Raw genomic sequence first — 25,525 nt, forward strand, 5'->3', positions numbered from 1 at the left:
CCTGTTCCTCCTGTGTTCCTGGTTCTCTGCTTAAGAACTTGTACTCCTGGTTACTCTGCACAGCTCCGTGGAACTTCAAGGCCCAGCAATACCTGCAACCTGCAAATAAGGCTTCACACTCATCACCACCTTGTGTGCTTCAGCCTGCAGTTGAAGACTGACTCCAGGTGTGTTTCATTCCTCCACCTGTGATACAGCTTGCTGCTGCCAGTGCTTCATCACCTGCACTGTGAAGTCAGACTCCTGCCTCTGCTCAGGTTTGCCATTCTACACCTTGCTGCCGAAGTTTCCTGTTTTAAAACCTGCACTGGTTTCCAAACCAGAACCATTTCACAAACACTTGTTCTTCTGTTTATATATTACCGGATATTATTTTCTCAAGTCATCTGTCATCCATTGCCATAGACTTTCAGTTATCATACTGAGTGATTGACTTTATTCATCTGTTATTATTGTTTCTGCTACCATTCTGTGTTATATCATCTGCCAAATAAAATACCATTGCGCTCATGCGCAGGAACGTTATCCAGCCTCCTCGTTTTCTCCCATCTACCTCCACTGACCCACTAGCGCCCCCTCCGGGGACACAGCCCAAACACAATCTGACAGTAAGTCCAGGATCGATGGACTCGGATGGTGGACGGAGTGTGGGGTCAGAGGCCTTGCAAAATCTGGTCTCTCGTCTGGATGGTCAAGAGGTTGCGCAGCAGCAGATGCTTCAATTCCTGCAAGGGATGTCCTCCCGATTAGATACACTACAGCAATCCCTGCCTAGTGTACTCTCTCCTACTGTTCCTGTTACTCCAGCACCTGCCAGTGCTGTGAGTTCTTCTATGCCGGCTGCATCAGCTCCAGTGTCACGTCTGCATCTGCCCGTGCCGAGCAAGTATGATGGCAGTCCTAAATTATGTCGCGGGTTTCTCAATCAATGTGAAATACAGTTTGAGTTATTGCCACATAATTTCCCCACGCCAAGATCCAAGGTTGCCTACATCATCTCCTTACTCTCTGGATCTGCTCTGAGTTGGGTGTCTCCTCTGTGGGAACGTGCTGACCCTCTGATTAACAACTACACAGACTTCGTGTCAACCTTCAGACGGATCTTTGACGAGCCTGGTCGTGCGACATCAGCTTCGGCAGACCTGATCCAACTTCGTCAAGGTACCCGAAGCATGGGACAATATGTCATCCAGTTCCAGACGTTGGCTGCAGAGGTTCAGTGGAACAACCAAGCTCTGGTAGCAGCTTTCTGGCACGGACTCTCGGATCGGATCAAGGATGAACTGGCGACCCGTGACATTCCTGTTCAACTGTCTGATTTGATCTCCCTGTGTATTAAGTTGGACTCTCGCATCCGCGAACGCAATAATGAACGCGCTCGGAGTGAGCCACGCAGATCAAGGTTCATACCTGCTGTACAGTTCCAGTCTCCCTCTTCTGACGAGCCTATGCAGATAAATAGGTCCCGCCTAACTCCTGAAGAGCGGGCAAGAAGAATACGTGAGAGACTCTGCCTATACTGTGCTGCTGCGGGCCATCAGATTAACTCCTGCACGGTGCGTTCGGGAAACGCCAGATCCTGACTTGTAAGGGAGGAGTCAAGTTAGGATCTTTCAGTCAAGCTCCTTCTCAACAAGACCTCATCCTTCCAGTGATGCTAGAGACTCCAGTTGGGCTCCAGTCTGCGTCAGCATTAGTGGACTGCGGTGCTGCAGGAAACTTATCACCCAAGCTGCGGTAAATAAATTTTGTCTATCTACCTGTGAACTTTCTTGTCCAGTTTACATTACTGCTGTGGATGGTAGTCGAATCTCCAAGGGGAACATTTCTCATCAAACTGTTCCAGTGGTTCTGGGAGTTGGATTTCTCCATTCTGAACTGATCAAGTTCCTGGTCATCCCTCAAGCCACCCAGGAGATTGTCTTGGGCATGCCCTGGCTCCAGCTACATAATCCACAGTTTGACTGGTCAACGTTGCAGCTTACCTCATGGGGTTCACATTGTCATCAATCCTGCTTAGCCCAAGTGTGTCCCATTAAGTCTACCGAAGTAAAGACACAGTCAAGTCTCCCAGCAGCTTATCAAGACTTCTCAGACGTCTTCTGTGAAAAGGCTGCTGATATCCTGCCGCCCCATAGGGAATGGGATTGTCCCATCGATCTCCTTCCTGGCAAGAAGCCGCCTAGGGGGCGCACCTACCCGTTGTCTGTTCCTGAAACTGAGGCGATGAGTAATTACATCAGAGAGAATCTTCAGAAGGGATTCATCCGTCCGTCATCATCTCCCGCTGGTGCAGGTTTCTTCTTTGTTAAAAAGAAGGATGGAGGACTGCGTCCATGCACTGACTATCGGGGTCTCAATGACATTACTATCAAGAATAGTTATCCATTACCACTCATTACCGAATTATTTGACAGAGTTAAAGGAGCCCGCATCTTTACCAAGTTAGATCTCCGCGGTGCCTATAATCTCATCAGAATCCGGAGTGGTGACGAGTGGAAGACAGCTTTCAACACTCGAGATGGCCATTATGAATACCTGGTAATGCCATTTGGGTTGAGTAATGCTCCAGCAGTGTTCCAACACTTTGTGAACGAAATCTTTCGTGATGTCCTGTATAAGTACCTCGTTGTTTACTTAGATGATATCCTTATCTTCTCCCAAGACCTTCCATCTCATCGTCTACAAGTTTGTGAAGTTCTCCGACGTCTTCGTGAGAACCGGCTCTACGGGAAACTATCTAAATGCACCTTTGAAGTTCCCTCTATACCCTTCCTGGGTTATATAATTTCCGGATCGGATCTTCAGATGGACCCGACAAAATTGGAAGCTATTGCCAATTGGTCCATTCCAAACTCTCTCAAGTCTATCCAGCGATTCCTGGGTTTCGCCAACTACTATAGAAAATTTATTCGAGGATTCTCCACTATCATCGCTCCTATTACCAACCTGACTCGGAAAGGGGCAGACCATTCCAACTGGTCAGAAGAAGCCTTGGCAGCCTTCCAGAAGATCAAGCTAGCCTTTATGTCTGCTCCAGTGCTGTCTCAGCCAGATGTCAACAGACCATTCGAGTTGGAGGTAGATGCCTCTACAGTTGGGGTTGGAGCTGTTCTCTCCCAGAAGGGATCCGATGGGAAAGTCCACCCTTGTGGATTTTATTCTCGAAAGTTTCTTCCTGCAGAAGCTAACTACTCCGTGGGAGATCAAGAACTACTGGCGATCAAGCTGGCTCTCGAGGAATGGAGATATCTCCTAGAAGGGGCCAAACATCCGTTTAATATCTACACGGATCATAAAAACCTGCTATATTTAAAGGCAGCTCAGTGCCTTAACCCTCGCCAGTCCAGATGGGCTATGTTTTTCTCACGTTTTAATTTCAAGCTTCATTTCCGCCCAGGTTCGCAGAATGTGAAAGCCGACGCGTTATCCCGATCCATGGAATCTGAAGAAGGAACATCTGACTCAGTGCCACATTCCATCCTGAGTCCCGTGGTTTTCGCTGCATCTCAAGTCTCCCCAGCTCCTCCTCCTGGTAAGACTTTTGTTTCCCCAGATCTCCGTCCCAAGTTGCTATCTTGGGCCCATCAATCCAAGTTCACTGGTCATCCTGGGGTCCTGAAGACCTTCAAGTTCCTTTCTGCTACATATTGGTGGCCAAAGATGAAAATGGACATCCAGGATTTCGTGGCATCCTGTCCTAAATGTGTGCAGCACAAGACTCCTCGTCAGTCTCCAGCAGGTCAGTTACAACCACTGTCTATCCCTAGTCGTCCCTGGTCACACCTGTCCATGGATTTTATCACCGACCTTCCTCCTTCTCAAGGACATAATACCATTTGGGTTGTAGTGGACAGATTCACCAAGATGGCTCATTTTGTTCCTCTCCAGGGTCTCCCTTCTGCCCCAAAACTTGCCCAAATCTTCCTACGGGAGATTTTCCGCTTACATGGTTTACCCTCTGAAATAATATCTGACCGGGGGGTACAGTTTGTAGCGAGGTTTTGGAGGGCCCTCTGTTCTGCCATGCAGGTCAAACTGAAGTTTTCATCTTCATACCATCCTCAGACGAATGGGCAGACAGAGAGGGTCAATCAAGAACTTGAGACTTTTTTAAGATTATATGTTTCATCTTCCCAGGATGACTGGTTCGATCTGCTCCCATGGGCCGAGTTTGCCCACAACTTTCGATACCATACTGCCACTGAAACGACACCATTCTTTGCAGTATATGGGCAACATCCCCGTGTACCTGATTTCCAAGAACTCCCTCATATGGATGTTCCTGCTGCCACTACTGCTCTGACTCAGTTTTCATCTATTTGGAGAAAAATTCACGTTTCCCTCAAAAAGGCCTCCAGTCGGTACAAGGTCTTTGCCGACCGCAAGAGACGTGCGGTTCCCCATTTGAAACCTGGGGACAAGGTTTGGCTATCAACCCGTAACCTCCGTCTCAGGGTCCCATCCATGAAGTTTGCACCACGCTTCATTGGTCCTTACCCTGTCGAAAGAGTCATCAACCCAGTGGCCTATAAATTAAAGTTACCATCTTCCCTTCGTATACCTAACGCTTTTCATATTTCTCTCCTCAGACCTCTAGTCCTAAACCGCTTTCAGAATACTCTTCCAGTAGGTCCCAAGGTTCGAACTCAGCGGGGCGTGGAATTCGAGATCAACAAAATTCTGGACTCCCGTTGCCGGTATGGACGTCTCCAGTACCTGGTCGATTGGTCCGGTTATGGCCCAGAGGAGAGAAGTTGGGTGAATTCGTCCGATGTCCATGCTCCTAGGTTGGTCCGTGTCTTCCACAGCACTCATCCCTCCAAGCCACGTGGGTGTTCGGTGTCCACCCCTAAAGGAGGGGGTACTGTCAGGAATCGACTTACCAGGCTGACATCCGTCCGCCGCTGCGGATTCCGTCCTGGCTCCCTGCGGTCACCTGTCACCTATGCCCCTGCCATGGGACATCATCAAGGGCCTGGGAACACTCCTGAGACAGCGGGCGTGTAGCGCGCCGCGTCCCCGCTAGGCCGCGGCGTGGGCGCCGCCATGACAGTCTGCAAACAGCCAGTATACTGCGGCCAATCCGGTGCTTGGCCGCACCCACCTTCCTTCACTCACCCAATCCCTGTGCACCATGGGGTACATAAGAGACTGCAGGATCAGTCTGCAGGCATCCTGGACTTTGTGTCTCTCCAGCGACCCATGTGAAAGGATCTGTTCCTGTTCCTCCTGTGTTCCTGGTTCTCTGCTTAAGAACTTGTACTCCTGGTTACTCTGCACAGCTCCGTGGAACTTCAAGGCCCAGCAATACCTGCAACCTGCAAATAAGGCTTCACACTCATCACCACCTTGTGTGCTTCAGCCTGCAGTTGAAGACTGACTCCAGGTGTGTTTCATTCCTCCACCTGTGATACAGCTTGCTGCTGCCAGTGCTTCATCACCTGCACTGTGAAGTCAGACTCCTGCCTCTGCTCAGGTTTGCCATTCTACACCTTGCTGCCGAAGTTTCCTGTTTTAAAACCTGCACTGGTTTCCAAACCAGAACCATTTCACAAACACTTGTTCTTCTGTTTATATATTACCGGATATTATTTTCTCAAGTCATCTGTCATCCATTGCCATAGACTTTCAGTTATCATACTGAGTGATTGACTTTATTCATCTGTTATTATTGTTTCTGCTACCATTCTGTGTTATATCATCTGCCAAATAAAATACCATTGCGCTCATGCGCAGGAACGTTATCCAGCCTCCTCGTTTTCTCCCATCTACCTCCACTGACCCACTAGCGCCCCCTCCGGGGACACAGCCCAAACACAATCTGACAGTCTGACTCATCTAGGCAAAGAGGGTATGTGCAGGCTGATGGGAGCCTACTGGTGTGCGCCAGGATTCTCTTCTCATGCAGGCAAGAGAGACATGTTTTACTTGCTTGAGGAAGAATATTGGAAAGACAATACCAACAGAGCCATCCCATATCCCTCCTACAGACGGACCTTTTCAGGTAATACAAATCGACTTCATACAGTTACCACCCTGTAGGAATTTGAAATATGTGTTAGTTTGTATTGATGTATTTTCCAACTGGGTAGAAGCGTTCCCTGCTGCCACAAATACTGCTACATTCACTGCAACGAAAATTGTGCAGGAATTCGTGTGTAGATATGGTATCCCTAGAATAATTGAAAGTGACAGGGGTACCCATTTTACAGGTGAAGTCTTTCAGGTCATGTGCAAACTGATGGAAATTAATAGCAAGCTGCATACTCCGTACCGTCCACAGGCGAGTGCAAAGGTAGAGAGAGTGAACAGCACTATTAAGAACAAGCTGAGCAAATTAATGGCTGAAACTGGATTGTTGTGGCCAGAAGCTTTGCCACTAGTGTTGTACAGCATCAGAACCACTCCCAAGTCTCCCCTTAACTTATCACCCTTTGAAATTCTTTTTGGTCGACAACCTCATGTAATGATAGACCCCCAGGATGATTTGAAATGTAATAATGAAGTGACTGTGAAATATTTGGTTGGGATGAGCCAGCAGCTGAGAAATCAACAAAAAAATTTAAAGCTGGTGATTCCTGACCTACCGTACAGTAATTGTCATTTCTTACACTCAGGTTGCCTCATAGACAGGTGGGAAGGACCATACCAAGTCTTGTTAACCAGCACGACAGCATTGAAGGTCGCCGAAAGAGAGACTTGGGTCCACTCGTCCCACAGCAAGAAGGTCGCTGACCCGGAGAGAACTCGTGACAAAGAGCAGAGTGTAGAGAATCTCGTATCACTGGAGTGTTTGTTCCGGGAAAGTTGAGAGGCAGGACTGTTGAAGGGCATCTGAGCACAGAGAGTAACAAGATCTAGAACGGTTGTCGCACCATTTTCTTTTTTCACCTCCCCCTGTATTTTCCTTTCTTTTCTCCTTCTTATTTTCCTCCTTTCCCATAACGAAATGGATCGATCACAAGAGACTGCGTTTCGGGTTCTCTTAGTAATTCTGGTTTTGATCAGGACAGTTTGTTTTGGTGAGGGTCCCAGAGAGGTCGAGCAGGGATCTGGAATGGGTTCTGATGGCGAGTATGAATTTGTGGGATCTCAGGAGCAGCACATCACTCTAGTAAAGGCTGGCATCAGTAAGCGCTCTGGTAGTCAGGGAGCTCGGATGCACTGTGAGGGGTTATTGTCTGATGAATATTGTATTTGTAGGAATTGTGAGAATATAGTAGAGGATGGGTGCATCCAGAGATGCCAGTCCAACCTTAATATCGACATGGACCGCCATCCGTTGAGTGATTACCACTCACTAGTGGGTAAGGTCTTAAACCAGACAGAATGCTGGGTGTGCTCACAAGTACCTCAAGGTCAGAGTAAGTCAGGATTAGTACCATACCCTTTAGCAATAGATGAGGTACTCGAATTGCAGGGTGGGAGACTGGTGGACAAGAAATTCAATATCTCTAGGTCCCCTAGTTTGAAGCTCCACCAGTATCATGTAGACAGGTCCTTATTGTGTTTTAATATTTCCAATTACCGAAAACCGGGAAATTGGGAAGTGACGTGGAATAACCAGACAATGACCTTTTCATACAGAGCTGATAGGATACCCATAGACTGAACTTGTACGCCAAATAGCCAACAGTGGGAGGTATTTTCGGTATAGGTATACTCGTCGAAGCAAGACCATGTGGGTTGGAAAAGTATCGTCAGGGTATTGTGCTCATATCATCCAGCCCGATACTTGTACTGAGCAGATGGGAGAACTAGGGATTGGTTTCTTTACTTGGAAAATTTGTAATATGGTGATGTTATATTTTGTCCCCTATGTTCTACCAGATGATGCCTATTTCATATGTGGGAGGAAGGCGTACAAGTGGCTTGCCCCGAGCTCAGAGGGATTGTGTTATATTGGGAGAGTACTACCAGAGGTCATGACCATAACCCATGATAAAATGAAAGATGTTCACCGCAGTGCACTATGAACACACCATCAAGAGACACCTCATAGATAGAGCAGAGCACGCAGCCTCTGATTTGATCCACGAATCCACCGGGATTCAGTTCCTTCTCGCATTAGACATTACCCGTACTGCCAGAGGAACTATAAATTATAGGTATAGCCATGCGCTAGCGAACTTGATAGATAATATCACTGAGATGTATGATGACACCTTCAGGTATACGGGAAGGGAGTTACAAGCTTACAAGAAGGAACTGATTCAGCACAGGATGGTCCTTAATTATGTCACAGCCGTGACAGGTGGGTACTGTGTTACTCTGGCAACTCAATATGGTGTGAAGTTCTGTACTTATATTACACACAGCACTGACGACCCAACGGAGATCATCGATCAAAAGATAGACGATATCTTGCAGTTGAAGTGGGAGTTCAGGAGGAAGCACAACCTTACCTTAGCGACTGTGAGTAATGAACTGACCGGCTGGGTCTCATGGTTGAACCCACACAAATGGTTCTCAGGTTTAGGAGAGTGGGCTCAAAATGTCATTATGAGTGTGGGGAAGTTTTTCCTTTGTATCTCGGGAGTCGTCATAATTATTGGTTCGATATTTAGGTGTGTTCAAATTCTAATGCGGCGCAAGCACGGCACAAATTTTATGAGTCTAAGGAGCGAGGGCGCTGTTATAGCAGCAGATTTAATTTACGACCCATCCATAGAGACAGTGTAATGATAAGGATTGCAAATTAATTTCATGGCCTGTTTCTTTCACCCGTTTTTCTTTTGTCTCCCCCTCTGCCCAGATACATCCATCCGGAAAAGACATCAGCCCTACCCAAAATGTTTATGTGAATGTATTTTTATATACGTGTCTTATCTTCATCTCTGCAAACCTCCAGCTAATGACACACATAATCGACAGGTGATATCCACATATACTAGCACTCACATATGTTTCCCCCTCCATGTATCATCAACTAAATGTGCACCCCATTTGTTGGAACAAGAAGCCAAAAAGAGCTCGGTAGTGTTTGTTGGCCCATTTACAGACCCTTAATACGGGATGAGAAGGATTTAATGTATACTTCGCAATACCTCGAAGCTTATGTAGAACATATACGGCACGATGATACATGCCCCCCAGACATGGATTCATACATACATGCTTTTTACTATCCCACTAGGTCATATATTTCCCACCTACAACTCTCCCCCGACCATCCAAACTTCTATAGATATTGTATAGATAGTTTTCTGTTTATTGATTAGGTAGTGGCAGTTATTGGTGACTGCCAAAGGGTGGACTGTCAAAGTCGAAAACTATTGCAGTACACACATCACGTACAAACTACACACAGATGGCCTCCGTGCGTGTACTTGTTCTGCTGTGCGTGCGCATTTTTGCAATTTGCGTATGGTTGCTCCCGCGGTCCTGCACATTAGTGCGTGGTATGAGTATTTACGGTAGAGTTTGTGAGCGCATGGAAAAGCTATCAAAACACATTACATATTTAATCCAAATAGTGCACAATGTACACATAGTCTCCCTGCACCACATCAGCAAGTTACAACAGTTTAAATGGTATCAGAACAAAGGGATTCACCTTTACAGGATAGGAGGGGACAGAACAAGGTTATAAGGTGGTGTTTGGTATCCAGCTGTAGGGTATTTTAAAGGTAATATTCCGGTGTTGGTTTGCAGAAGATCGCATGTTCCTGCAAATAGTTATGTGCAGGAGCAGAATATAGATATAAACTGTATTTACTGTACATTAGGTATGCGGCAGGAACCCAGAGGAGACCACCCACAAGTGCATCTTGAACAGATATCGCCCACCTATTCAAACCAACCTATGACCTCTCCTGTACTGTAAATGACCATCCCTGTGTCCAATGGACAAAGAGATTACAGTATCCATTGTGTTAAGTTTTGGAAGATTGTATAAAAGGAGCCAGCTGCAGGCCTGGTCACACAAGACTCTAAAAGTTATCTATCTAGATGACCGAGGACCAGACTGGGTAGCGCGGCGAAATCCAAACAAGTATGTACCATTGACTGTAGCCATTATTCTTTTGTATTGTATTGCTTTGTTATTGTAACCCCCTTTCAGTAATAATATGTTGTGGTGTCGGAACCCGGCATTTTAAATACAATCTGGTGTTGTGTTTTCCTTTCCCTGCTAAGGTTTAAAGTGTATTACTATCGCATGCATAGCTGTTAAGGGTTCACGGTGTATCTTTGGGTGTGTACGCGCTGCGTGTACTTTGTACAGCCAGCACAGCATTTGTACGCAAAGTCCGTACACGGTACGGGACTCTGTATGCTAATGGTGTAATAAGTACGTAGGTTGAGGATTATGTATAGCGGCCGCAGCGGCTTCATTTAAAGTGTATGAATTGTCTTTTAAAAGTGTTGCTTTTAGTCCTGTATGCAAATCAGCATTTACAATATATATATATATATATATATATATATACACAATATATATATTATATATATACATATATATATAGTGTGTGTATATATATATATATATATATATATATATACACTAGAAGATAATAACAGGCGGCACTCACAGCTTGATGGACACTGGTAAATAAACGGCCAGACTCCGTGAAGATAGATCAACGTTTCAATTTATAAAATTGTCGTCAGGATACATATAAATACAAATAATCTCACCTTATATCCCCACCGATGTGAACATTTCTCCCGCCCGCCGGAGCGCCAGCGCAGGACGCCGAGGCGGGACGCTATCTGATGACGTAGCGGCTGACAGCCGTTACGTCCACACCAAACCCATCACCATGGTGACCATCTAAACAAAGTAAAACGCTGCAATCAATTGCGGTACTTAGCAATGAAGCCTCCGTGTAATAATAATAATAAGATCTAATCAGAACACATATAGGCTTGTTCGAATATTTTAACAAGAATTATCCTTTCTTAGAAACATATAAGATATAGCCTCCATATAAAAGACATCACATTAAGGGAATCTCATAAAAGAAAACACCAGTATTAATGACATTAATTCCAAAAGAGGATCATTAAGATCATATGGTATACTGAATCAAAACAAATATAATCGATCATATAGTAATATTAAGCATAAACCAACATTTGCAGTAATGAATATGCATGAACAGAGAAAAGACCAACTCCTAAAAACAGGACAAGGGAAGAGTTTCATTGAGGCCCCGTGGGGCCAAGACGTCCAATTTGGAAATCCACCTGGCCTCACATCTCAGAAGGGCAGCCCCTCTGTCACCTCCCCGTAAGGATAACGGAATATGATCAATCATGCGGTACTTGATGCTGGCAACGCTATGTTTGAATTCGGCAAAGTGTCTGGCCACTGGCTGATCACTCATGCCTGTGGACAACGCCTGTCTAATAGCTGATCTATGTGCCGTCATCCTCTCTTTGAACTTTCTAATAGATTTACCTATATAGGAGAGTCCGCATGGACATATAATCTGATATACGACGTAGGTACTCTCACATGTTAAGCGATGGTGGATTTTAAGCTTGGTACCTAAATGGGGGTGACAAAAAGTGTCCCCACTAATCAGATACTTGCAAGTAGTGCAAGGACATTTGTAGCATCCCATTTTGCCTGAAGATAAGAAATTTTTTGGAGATGGTTTCCCTTTACCTGTAATGTCAGTTTTGACCAAAATGTCCCGCAAATTGCTAGACCTAGAGAAGCACGGCATTAAATCAACTCCACCCAATTTCAGTTGGTCATCTGACTTAATAAGATGCCAATGTTTTTTGGCAATTTTACATACCGTCTCAGAGCGTGAGTGGTACTGATTCACCCAAGGGAGTTTAGAGTCCTGTGTTGTCCTGATCTTTTTGACTAATAAATCCTTTCTATCCATGGCCAGTACTTTTTCTTTATCAAGAAGTAATTTACGAAGTTGATAACCCCTAGCCACAAATTTAGATATTAGATCATCAATTTGAGTCGATGCTGTAGATCAGTGATTTTCAACCTTTTTTAACTCGTGGCACACCGAACAATATTTTTAAATTGCCAAGGCACACCATCAGTCCCCCACGGGGAAAAAAACAAAGACGTTGGCCCCCCACAGTAAAACAAAAAGCCTCCCCCCCCCCCCCCCCCACACACACACACACACAGACATTGGCCTCCACAGAAAAAAACGATTACATTATTCCCCATAGAAAAAACAATCACATTGCACCCTACATAAACCATTTTGCTCCCCACATAAATTACATTGCTCCCTACATACAATATATTCCTCCCCAAATAAGTTAGTGCCCCCCACATAAGTTACATTGGTCCCCCATACTTTATTCCCCACAAATATTAGCCCCTACCGTCATGTGTCCTCCTCCTTGTCTGTCCCTCAATGGCGGGGGGTTGCATACAGTGCTGTGAGCACTGAGCAGCAGACGGACATCTGTGGGTGCCTGCATGCGGGCGGCAGGTGCGGATGCGGGAGGGTCGCGGGCAGGAGGAAGGGCAGGAGTGGATGCGGGAGCGTGGCGGGCAGGAGGGAGGGTAGGTGTGGATGCGGGCGGGCTGCCTGGCTTGTGGAATGACCGATGATGCGGCGGGCGTGACCTATGATGTCACTGCTGCATCTCCATGGCATAGGTCACGGCCCATGTGCGCTTGAGTCTGTGCCTCCCAGAGGATCCCAGCGCTGCTGCTGCCTGGGCTCACAGTTTATTTTGAAGGTACGGCAGCGGTTCTAGCTCCGCGGCACACCTTACAACCAGTCACGGCACACTAGTGTGCCGCGGCACACTGGTTGAAAATGCCTGCTGTAGATGCATCATCGTTAATCCTTCTGATTCTGATCATCTGTGAATATGGTAAGCCATATTTCAGGCTTCTGGGGTGACAACTATTCCAATGCAGGAATGTGTTCCGGTCGGTGGGTTTAGTAAAGACCGTGGTTGATATCCTACCTTCACGAAGGGAAATTCTAACGTCAAGGAAATCTATCACCTGTCTATCCATCTTAAAAGTAAATTTAACTGGACTGGCAGAGTTGTTATGGGTTTCCATGATCAATTTAAATTTTTCTTCCGTGCCCCTCCAAATCAACAAAAGATCATCTATAAATCTTGTATAGAAAACAATATCTGTTGCTACTTCTGGATCTCTAAAGAATAAATCATTCTCTACTGCAAACATAAAAATGTTAGCGTACGTCGGAGCGACTGCGGAACCCATCGCACACACCTTTGGTCTGTAGGTAAAAATCACCATCAAAAAGAAAATAATTCTTGGTGAGGATGAGTTCCAACAGTCGCCCCCGCAATTTCAACATGTATTGCATTCAAGGAGCTAAACTCCAGTAAGAATTTCTGCACTGCTTCTAAGCCCTCAGCGTGGGGAATAACTGTATATAAGCTGCACACGTCTGCAGTAATAAGCCACACATCACTGGGAACAGTCCCCAAATCAATCAATTTATTGAGGAGTGCTGTAGTGTCCAACAAATAATTGGGTTGTATCTGCACCAAAGGTTGCAGAATGGTGTCAAGAAAAGTAGATGTGGGCTGAAATGTGGGCTGAAATAAAGTAGCGGTACAATAGGGAACTCTGGAATAAGGACCTCAAAGCACTCCTCAGAAATAAGAGAAAAATCTAATGCAATTAATAAGGTTTCTCTAAGACATTTAGAAAAGCCAGTAGTAGGGTCTCCCCGGGAGACCCTACTACTGGCTTTTCTAAATGTCTTAGAGAAACCTTATTAATTGCATTAGATTTTTCTCTTATTTCTGAGGAGTGCTTTGAGGTCCTTATTCCAGAGTTCCCTATTGTACCGCTACTTTATAGTCTGCCTAAGATCCATAAGGGCCTCAACCCTCCACCGGGGAGGCCCATTATTGCGGCACGGGGCTCTTTATTTCAGCCCACATCTACTTTTCTTGACACCACTTATTTGGGGAGGAATATATTGTATGTAGGGAGCAATGTAATTTATGTGGGGAGCAAAATGGTTTATGTAGGGTGCAATGTGATTGTTTTTTCTATGGGGAATAATGTAATCGTTTTTTTCTGTGGAGGCCAATGTCTGTGTGTGTGTGTGGGGGGGGGGGGGGGGGAGGCTTTTTGTTTTACTGTGGGGGGCCAACGTCTTTGTTTTTTTCCCCGTGGGGGACTGATGGTGTGCCTTGGCAATTTAAAATATTGTTCGGTGTGCCACGAGTTAAAAAAGGTTGAAAATCACTGATCTACAGCATCGACTCAAATTGATGATCTTATATCTAAATTTGTGGCTAGGGGTTATCAACTTCGTAAATTACTTCTTGATAAAGAAAAAGTACTGGCCATGGATAGAAAGGATTTATTAGTCAAAAAGATCAGGACAACACAGGACTCTAAACTCCCTTGGGTGAATCAGTACCACTCACGCTCTGAGACGGTATGTAAAATTGCCAAAAAACATTGGCATCTTATTAAGTCAGATGACCAACTGAAATTGGGTGGAGTTGATTTAATGCCGTGCTTCTCTAGGTCTAGCAATTTGCGGGACATTTTGGTCAAAACTGACATTACAGGTAAAGGGAAACCATCTCCAAAAAATTTCTTATCTTCAGGCAAAATGGGATGCTACAAATGTCCTTGCACTACTTGCAAGTATCTGATTAGTGGGGACACTTTTTGTCACCCCCATTTAGGTACCAAGCTTAAAATCCACCATCGCTTAACATGTGAGAGTACCTACGTCGTATATCAGATTATATGTCCATGCGGACTCTCCTATATAGGTAAAACTATTAGAAAGTTCAAAGAGAGGATGACGGCACATAGATCAGCTATTAGACAGGCGTTGTCCACAGGCATGAGTGATCAGCCAGTGGCCAGACACTTTGCCGAATTCAAACATAGCGTTGCCAGCATCAAGTACCGCATGATTGATCATATTCCGTTATCCTTACGGGGAGGTGACAGAGGGGCTGCCCTTCTGAGATGTGAGGCCAGGTGGATTTCCAAATTGGACGTCTTGGCCCCACGGGGCCTCAATGAAACTCTTCCCTTGTCCTGTTTTTAGGAGTTGGTCTTTTCTCTGTTCATGCAAATTCATTACTGCAAATGTTGGTTTATGCTTAATATTACTATATGATCGATTATATTTGTTTTGATTCAGTATACCATATGATCTTAATGATCCTCTTTTGGAATTAATGTCATTAATACTGGTGTTTTCTTTATGAGATTCCCTTAATGTGATGTCTTTTATATGGAGGCTATATCTTATATGTTTCTAAGAAAGGATAATTCTTGTTAAAATATTCGAACAAGCCTATATGTGTTCTGATTAGATCTTATTATTATTATTACACGGAGGCTTCATTGCTAAGTACCGCAATTGATTGCAGCGTTTTACTTTGTTTAGATGGTCACCATGGTGATGGGTTTGGTGTGGACGTAACGGCTGTCAGCCGCTACGTCATCAGATAGCGTCCCGCCTCGGCGTCCTGCGCTGGCGCTCCGGCGGGCGGGAGAAATGTTCACATCGGTGGGGATATAAGGTGAGATTATTTGTATTTATATGTATCCTGACGACAATTTTATAAATTGAAACGTTGATCTATCATCACGGAGTCTGGCCGTTTATTTACCAGTGTCCATCAAGCTGTGAGTGCCGCCTGTTATTATCTTCTATTCATCTTCATTTGGCTGTGAGGGCACCGGGCGTGTTTCAAGTTAGTATTGGAGTGCCGGACATCGTGTATATATATATATATATACACTATATATATATATATATATATATACACTATATATATATATATATATATATATATATACACAAAACAATGATACTCTTATTTTAGTGGGACACCAAAATACAAAAACAATATCTCTGTACGCTAATACATATGTGACTGTAGATTCAGTTCGGAAGCTGTTTCTTCAGTGGATTAACCAATGTTCAATATGTTGAGGTTAACTGAGGTTCGGGTGGTCAAACACGAAGTTCTCTAGAAATGTCCCCTCACCAAAAGTCACCCAAGACAGAAGAAAAATCAGAAATATATAGTACAAGATTTTCTTTTACTTCTTAAAATGTTAAAATTCTATACATCATAAAACCAAAAAAATCCAAGCACATGTCTGAATACAAACAGTTGGAATAAATTCCACCCTCACCTTTAGCAAAAGGTGTGAGCTCTGGGTGGAATTCGCTTATATTAGAACATGGCAGATATTGATTGGTGAACCCCATATATATATTACATTTTAATATATATATATATATATATATATATATATATACAAACAGAAAGTTCAGCACTGACCAAAGCAAGCTCACTTATTTTCACAACATCAATAAACAAACGATGGGGGTTTAGTCCTACACTATCACTAAGTCTGCATGAAGATGGGGTACCTTGGCGAGCGGTATGCAGGCTTCCGTGCATTGGCCAATTCACTAACTAAACCCCCATTGTTTGTTTATTGATGTTGTGAAAATAAGTGAGCTTGCTTTGGTGAGTGCTGAACTTTCTGTTTGTATATTTTTAAGTAGGTGGCCATGGGCTACATGCACCCCACCCTATGAGTGGTGAGTGCAGACACTGCACACCGCTTCTGGGGTGGTGAGTGCTGTGGTTTTATATTTGTTGGTACATATATATATATATATATATATATATATATATATGTGTATATATATATATATATATATATATATATTTATTTCTCTTACGTCCTAGTGGATACTGGGGAACTGTACTTTAGTACCATGGGGTATAGATCGGGTCCACTGGAGCCTGGCACTTTAAAAACCTTTCGTTTGTGTATGTGTGTGCTGGGTCTTCCCCTCTATGCCCCTCCTACCAGACTCAGTTTAGAAAAATGTGGCCAAGGAGCTGGGTGCATTTTTCTGGAGCTCCAGGGAGTTTCCTTTATTTTTTATTTTAGTTATTTATTTTCAGGTAGTCCTGGATGGCAACCAGTCTACCTGCTTCATGGGATTTAGAGGGCGGACCGAACCAACCTCCTGAAGGTTAATGTTTCATAATCCCAGTTGACAGGACACTGAGCTCCTGAGGTGATGTTTTACACACCATACTGTGTGTGCCAACGCCAGCAGCTAGCTGCCACCCTCTAACAGATACCGAAGATCGCAGGTGCAGTGAGTGTTAACACAGGGGTCCCGGTTAGCGGGTCCCTGGTGCGGTTTGGCAGCATGTCACATGGCGGTAACGGGCTACGAGCTGCGGTGCCCGCCGCGGACTACACTGGCTCAGCAGGATTTATGCTCCACAGTGATCACTGTCAGTAGGCTTTGTGTGTATTGTATATCTTAAATTCAGCCAGTATAAGCAATTTAGTGGGACCGTGCGCCATTACAGGGGCGGGGCTTCCCAGAGAGAGTGGGACCAGAGGCGGGAAGGCACCATTTCCTGATGCTGCGGATCATCAAGGCTGCATGCACGCTGCTCCTCCACGGACCCACGCTGTTACAGACTCTGTACTGGTACCAGGGGGTCATAGCAGGGGGGGGGGGAGTACATCAGTGCTAGCACCGCTGCTCATATATAAGGTGATACACATATTTTCACACACTGCGCTGCTGTGTTCTGTGTACTGGTCTCCATTTCTCTGTCACTCCAGCAGCTTTCTAGGGTCTGTGTGGAGGTGTATTTCAGTGGGTTTGCGCTGTACTACAGTTGTATGTCTGTTGACATGGTTATGTGTGCTGCTTGTAATTCTACCTCTTCTGCAGGGTCCCTCATGTGTGAACAGTGCTCCTTATCTCCACAGGGACACAGTTCACAGGGACCTGACTGGCTAGATACTTTTAAGAGCACGATTCACAATGTGAATTCAGAATTAGCTGCAGCTAAGAAGGAGACAAAAAGCAACAATGGTACTTAATACAGCGCTCCTAAACAAAGGAATGGTGCAGACTCCAAAGAAAAAGATATCACCGATCTTCAAAGTCACAGTCAGAAAGTAGTCGATGGAAATTGCGCTCCTCTCTGTTTTTAATGTCCCTCAGTAAAAAAAGAAAGAGTAACAAAACATAGGGGGTCATTCCGACCCGTTCGCACGCAGCGGTTTTTCGCTGCGGTGCGAACGGGTGCGGAATGCGCATGCGCGGCGGGCGCAGTGCGCGATGTTGCCCGCAACAGGGGTCACTGAGATACGTCGCGGCTACCGACGGAAGTGGTCGCAGCGGCGACCGCTAAGAAGATTGACAGGAAGGAGGCGTGGATTGGCGGATCCGGACCGTTTGGAGCGGTTTTCGGGGAGTGGTGAGTAAAACGCAGACGTGTCCAGGACAACGGAGGGCGGAGGAATGACGTCAAAGCCGGGCCCATCATCGCTGGATCCATCGCACAGGGTAAGTATGTCCAGGGCTAGTTTTGCTTGAAATTTTTTTAGCTTAGCAGGGCTGCACAAGCGATCGCAGCCCTGCTAAGCTAAAATACACTCCCCCATAGGCGTGGACTATTGATCGCAGCAGCAGCAGCAAAAAGTTGCTGGCTGCGATCAACTCACCATATTGTAGTATGTTCTTTTGTTATGAATATACACTAGTAGTTGAGTAAACAAAGGGGGTGGGGAACCAAACACCGTCTTTAAAACCCCTTCCTAATGATTCCATTACCTCAGGTGTTATCTCAAAATAAAAATGAGGTAAATGCACATATTATAAGTGATGGAAATCCACATCCGGTCAGTAGGTACACCCTTTGTGGAGATATGATTACCTTACAAGTACCCCCAAACAAATGAGGTTTAGAAGCATAAACGTTTTCCAAGGCAAGACAGCATACTGTACATATGGTTTCCTTAATAGTTCTTGCTCCACTTCAGATGGTAATTTGTCTGAAAAAGAGTCCAGACCAACGCTTAATTAGAGTCCCGGCTATACTCCAAGTAGGTGGTCCTCACTCCCCAGGCATAGGTGGTAATGCACAGTCCACACATGATTTCCCTCTGATGGCTAAGAACAGAGAGAAGCGCCATTTCCATCTACTACTTTCTGAGCTAAGAAGGAGAGACAGGTGTTAAAACAGTCTATTGATTGTATGGCCAAAGCAGCAGATACCAGAAAGATTGATCAGCCCCCTCTGTTGGTTTCACATAAAAGCTCTCTGCCACAGGTGCTCCAGTCTGATTCTGACCAGCCTGATGTGGATGATGATGATATGGATGAGGACAGCTCTCTGTCCCCTGGGGTGGAGGCCCTCATTTATGCTGTAAGAGGAGTTCTTCACATACCCGTTCAGGAAATAGAACCAGATGAGGAGTTGTACTTTAATGTTAGACCCAAGACCTCAGCCACGTTTCCTATGTCTAAGGGTGTGTACACACGGTGAGATAAATCTGTAAGATTTTGACTATATAGTCAAAATCTTATGAAAAGTTAGTGCATATCTCATGGTGCTATGCAATAGAGGGATAGTGCTGCGCTCAGTCCTAATTACTGTCGGAATAATGTGTTGTTATGTGGACCTCTCCACACATGCATACAGTGGATAAACGTTTCTTTTAGTCATTTTATAATAAATAGCTATAAACCGTATATCTAAATGATAAGATATTACTGTATAGATGTTAAAATATATTTATTTATTTGGTTATGAATAGCTTCAGTGTGCCAGATGGTACAGCAGCATAAAGTCTTTCTCAGTAACTTGTAGCTCAATGAGGGATGCGGCGTCCCGCCCCTCTGTTTATTTGTGTCCTTTTTATAGTGCACTTACTAATACGTAGCTTAAATTGAACAAAACACTGGTCGTGTTTGATGGTGATAAATAATGTCCTTTCACTTTCTTCACGGTGTCTAGAGCATTCAGCTTTTGGCATAAGATTAGATAAGGAGGGCTCTGGACAGGTCCTTGTCCCGGACCACAGGAACCCGCGGTGCGTCCTGGTGCAGGCGCCCTCGTGAAACCCGTGAGCCGGAGTATCGGTCCCGTCTTGGGTTGCGGGGAAATCCCGGATAGTGCTCTGCAGAGCTAACCTATCGGATGTCCCCCCACCGCGCACGGAGCCTCACCTCTTACCTTCTCCCGCTGTCCGCCGCGCTCTGTCACCGGCTTCTCCGTCACTCGTCTTCTGTTGCTAGGTGATCTCCTCTGCTTCCGGGTTTCCCCGATCACGTGATCGGGACTTGTCTGTGAATGGGACGATCGCTCTGGTCCTTTTGTTAAGTAGGGGGAATTCCAGTGTGTAGATAATCGTAGCGCCAACGCGTTTCAGCCGCGGACTACACTGGCTCAGCAGGATTTATGCTCCACAGTGATCACTGTCAGTAGGCTTTGTGTGTATTGTATATCTTAAATTCAGCCAGTATAAGCAATTTAGTGGGACCGTGCGCCATTACAGGGGCGGGGCTTCCCAGAGAGAGTGGGACCAGAGGCGGGAAGGCACCATTTCCTGATGCTGCGGATCATCAAGGCTGCATGCACGCTGCTCCTCCACGGACCCACGCTGTTACAGACTCTGTACTGGTACCAGGGGGTCATAGCAGGGGGGGGAGCACATCAGTGCTATCACCGCTGCTCATATATAAGGTGATACACATATTTTCACACACTGCGCTGCTGTGTTCTGTGTACTGGTCTCCATTTCTCTGTCACTCCAGCGGCTTTCTAGGGTCTGTGTGGGGGTATATTTCAGTGGGTTTGCGCTGTACTACAGTTGTATGTCTGTTGACATGGTTATGTGTGCTGCTTGTAATTCTACCTCTTCTGCAGGGTCCCTCATGTGTGAACAGTGCTCCTTATCTCCACAGGGACACAGTTCACAGGGACCTGACTGGCTAGATACTTTTAAGAGCATGATTCACAATGTGAATTCAGAATTAGCTGCAGCTAAGAAGTAGGGGGAATTCCAGTGTGTAGATAATCGTAGCTCCAACGCCTTCCTCTGGGAGAAATGGATGACATCCATTTCTCCCAGAGGAAGGCCCTTTAGAGGCTGAAATGCGTTGGCGCTACGATTATCTACACACTGGAATTCCCCCTACTTAACAAAAGGACCAGAGCGAGCGTCCGATTCACAGACAAGTCCCGATCACGTGATCGGGGAAACCCGGAATCAGAGGAGATCACCTAGCAACAGAAGACGAGTGACGGAGAAGCCGGTGACAGAGCGCGGCGGACAGCGGGAGAAGGTAAGAGGTGAGGCTCCGTGCTCGGTGGGGGGACATCCGATAGGTTAGCTCTGCAGAGCACTATCCGGGATTTCCCCGCAACCCAAGACGGGACCGATACTCCGGCTCACGGGTTCCCGAGGGCGTCTGCACCAGGACGCACCGCGGGTTCCTGTGGTCCGGGACAAGGACCTGTCCAGAGCCCTCCTTATCTAATCTTATGCCAAAAGCTGAATGCTCTAGACACCGTGAAGAAAGTGAAAGGACATTATTTATCACCATCAAACACGATCAGTGTTTTGTTCAATTTAAGCTACGTATTAGTAAGTGCACTATAAAAAGGACACAAATAAACAGAGGGGCGGGACGCCGCATCCCTCATTGAGCTACAAGTTACTGAGAAAGACTTTATGCTGCTGTACCATCTGGCACACTGAAGCTATTCATAACCAAATAAATATATTTTAACATCTATACAGTAATATCTTATCATTTAGATATACGGTTTATAGCTATTTATTATTTCATGACTACAAGAAACGTTTATCCACTGTATGCATGTGTGGAGAGGTCCACATAACAACACATTATTCCGACAGTAATTAGGACTGAGCGCAGCACTATCCCTCTATTGCAAAGTAACTTTTCTGGTTGGTCACCTGAAAGTGCAGCTGCTTGTCCGCACAATAGGTCTCAGTGCGCAGTGAACTACAACGAATACAATCTCATGGTGCTAGGCAGCTTGCGATACAGATTCGATCCCGATGCGCGCTCCCGTGGGGTCGGTATCGTAAGGCTAGATAGACTGTGCAGGCAAGTCAATCTTGACTATCTAGTGTACTATCTAGTATAAAGTATAGTCAAAATTGGCACTTAGTCAAAATCGTACATAGACAAAATCTCAAGCACAGATAGTCAAAATCTGTCCTATCTGTGCTAACTGGGCTCTGGGGGAGTTCAAGGGAAATCACATAGTCAAAATCGAACATAGCTGGGATCTCACCGTGTGTACACACCCTTAGGAATTAAACTCTTTGGCCAGGGAGGCATGGGTGAACCCTGACAAAAAGTTTAAAATTCCTCACAGGTTTCTATCTACTTTTCCCCTCCCAGCTGAGTATAGGAAGGTATGGGAAAACCCGCATCAGTCGATATGTCTGACAAGAAATTCAAAACTCCTCAGAGGTTTTTATCTACTTTTCCCCTCCCAGCTGAGGACAGGAAGGTATGGGAAAACCCCCTGTCAGTCGAGTCCAGACTGTCTAAGAAATTGGTACTGCCGGTGCCAGGGGCTATATCCCTAAAAGAACCTGCTGACCATAAAATTGAGACTACTATCAAGCCAATATACATGGCAGCGGGTGTAGCACAGCACCCCACGATAGTTTGTGGTCGTATTTTCTGGGCAATAGTTAAGTGGTCTGATAATATTATTAATGGATAAGACACTCTGCCCCAGAATTAGGTCATTACATTGCTGCAACACATACAGGATGCTGCAAATTTTATGAGCGAAGCTATAAAGGAATCATGTAAGATAAATGGCCGCACTACTGCTATGGCAGTTTAAGCACGCAGAGCTCTGTGGTTACGTCAATGGTCAGTGGACGCAGATTCCAAAAAGAGTGTAGAAAATCTTCCCTTTATAGGTGATGCTTTGTTTGGGGACGAGTTAAATAAATGGATCTCCCAGGCAACGGCGGGTAAGTCTACCTATCTGCCATTGGCTGCGCCATCTGCTCGACGTTCTTACACAGGTCCCTCCTTGCAGTCCTCTCGTGTGGCAAGGTTCAGAGGCAGGGGCCGAGGGGTTTCCACCACTGCCAGAGAATCTCGTGGAAGTCCCATAAACCTGCAACTGCTGCGTCCCTGGATCAGACCACTGGATCCCCTGCCACTAAGCCTTCCGCGTGACGGTTGGCCCCAGCAGCAAGGCGACTTTCAGGTAGGTGGGCGAAGTCCTGCTGGGATCCTTGGGTGCGGGACTTCATTTCCCATGGATACTGGCTGGAATTTCAAGCACTTCCTCCTCACAGATTTTTCAAATCGGGCTTACCAGTTTTACCCGCAGCAAAAGTTACCTTGCAAGAGGCTATTCAAAAACTTTTGTGGACAGGGGTGGTGGTTCCAGTACCTCCTCCATTACACAACAGGGGTTTTTACTCCAGTCTTTTTGTCGTTCCAAAACCAGACGGTTCGGTGTAACCCATCTTGAACCTGAAGTCTCTAAACCCGTATTTGCGGGTGTTCAAATTCAAGATGGAATCCAGCGGGCAGTGGTGTCCGGTCTGGAGGAGAGGGAATTCCTGGTATCTCTGGATGTCAAGGATGCTACTTACACATTCTCATGTAGTCCCCTCATCAGGCTTACATCAGGTTCGCCATATTGGACGACCATTTCCAGGTTCAGGCCTTACCCTTTGTACCATCCACAGCTCTAAGGATCTTCACCAAAGTCATTGCGGAGATGATGCTGCAACTGAGCATGATGGGAGTCAACATAGTCCCCTACTTGGATGATCTCCTGATAAAGGCTAGGTCCAGGGAGCGTCTACTGCACAGCATCGATCTGATGGCTCGCCTACTTACGGATCATGGGTGGATCCTATATTTTCAGAAATCTCACCTGGAACTGACCCAACGTCTTCAGTTCTTGGGAATGACACTGGATAAAGTGTCTCAAAAGGTGTTTCTTCCGATGGACAAGGCCTTGGCTATCCATGTTATGGTCCGCTCAGTGCTCCGTCCTCACAAGGTATCCATACATCTTTGCATCCGCTTGCTGGGCAGGATGGTTGCTGCTTACGAGGCAATCCAATACGGCAGATTTCATGCCCAGCTATTTCAGCTGGATCTGCTGGTCAAATGGTCAGGGTCTCACCTTCACATGCATCAGAAAGTGACCTTATCTCAGAAAGCCTGGATTTCTCTATTATGGTGGCTACAAGTTCCTCACCTGGTATAAGTCAGGAATTTCAATATCCACTCGTGGATTCTACTGACAATGGATGCCAGCCTACGGGGTTGGGGGGCTGTGACCCAAGGGGCCCAGTTCCAGGGGATATGGTCAGTTCAGGAATCTGCTCTGCCGATAAACATCCTGGAACTCAGGGCAATTTACAATGCCCTTCTACAAGCTTTCCATCTCCTGAAAGATCAAGCGATCCAGGTTCAATCGGAAAACGCCACGGCGGTGGCGTACATAAACGGACAAGGGGGAACAAGAAGCAGAGCAGCGATGCGAGAAGTGTCAAAATACTCTTCTGGTTGGAGGCCAATGCAATGGCCATCTCAGCCATATTCATTCCAGGAGTGGACAACTGGGAAGCAGACTTCCTCAGCAGACATGACCGCCATCCAGGGAATGGGGTCTACATCCCAGGTGTTTCAACAGTTAATTCACCGGTGGGGCTGTCCGCAGATAGATCTGATGGCTTCTTGTCTCAACAAGAAATTATGCCGTTACTGTTCCAGAACGAGGGATCCGCAGGCTGTAGCAGTGGACGCGCTGACGACACCGTGGACATACCAGTTTGTGTTCCTGTTCCCTCCTCTACCGCTAATCCCAAGGGTTCTAAAAAGACTAAGAAGGGAAAGCGTTCTGGCAAGTCTAATTGCCCCTGATTGGCCTCGTCGGACATGGTACTCGGACCTCCTATCCATGGCTCTGGAGGATCCCTGGCCTCTGCCGCTCCAAAAGGATCTTCTTCAACGTCTGTTCGTCTATTCAGATTTACAGCGGCTACGTTTGACGGCTTGGAATTTGAGAGGGAGATTCTAGCCAGAAAAAGTCTTCCCCTCCAGGGTTATTTCCACCATAGTCCAGGCCAGGAAGATGGTTACATCTAAACATTATCATTATATCTGGAAAAAGTATGTTTCTTGGCGTGAAAGTAGAAAGGTTTCTCCTGTGGAATTTAGAATTGTTCGTTTTCTACTTTTCCTGCAAGCGGGAGTGGATATGGGCCTACGTTTAGGCTCAATGGCAAATGCAGGATTTCTAGAGGCGGGTTTCCAAATGCATTCCACAATCTCCCACTCTGCAGAACATTGGAGCAAGTGCAGGAGTCTGGTAGAAGAACCTAGAAACGACTTTGAACATTGGTCTTTTTACACACTGTATACTGTATGGAATACAGTATTTATATTTAACACTATAGATGGTCTATAGTACAGGCTGTATAAAACATACTTATATAATATAAATAAGATAAGTGGTCAGGAAAAGGTTAAGCATACTATAATAAATAAATAAATAAATAAATAAATACACAAACATAATAGAATCAGTACTGCACTTTCTAAGCACACATTCTCCCTCCTCATGGTAAGGCTCCTGTTTCTTCTTCCTAGTAGCTGCTTTCTGCTCCAGTGCACTGATTGAGGACTCAGATCCACAGACACAGCAAACTTGGTAGAAGAAGCTGCTACCACTGGGCTTGTGCAGCAGC

General features: G+C 45.7%; 1 protein-coding gene across 1 annotated transcript in view; it reads left to right on the forward strand.

Annotated features, from left to right (window-relative positions):
• The window catches only part of LOC134979942 (uncharacterized), a 39,094-nt gene extending 24,089 nt beyond the window's left edge, over positions 1-15,005 (forward strand). The window contains exon 6 of the mRNA XM_063946550.1: positions 14,722-15,005. Within this exon, the coding sequence (XP_063802620.1) occupies positions 14,722-15,005 (284 nt within the window). The remainder of the gene's footprint in view (positions 1-14,721) is intronic.
• The last annotated feature ends 10,520 nt before the right edge of the window (positions 15,006-25,525 follow it).

Source organism: Pseudophryne corroboree, chromosome 12 (genome assembly GCF_028390025.1).
Source record: "Pseudophryne corroboree isolate aPseCor3 chromosome 12, aPseCor3.hap2, whole genome shotgun sequence".
Lineage (NCBI taxonomy): Eukaryota > Metazoa > Chordata > Amphibia > Anura > Myobatrachidae > Pseudophryne > Pseudophryne corroboree.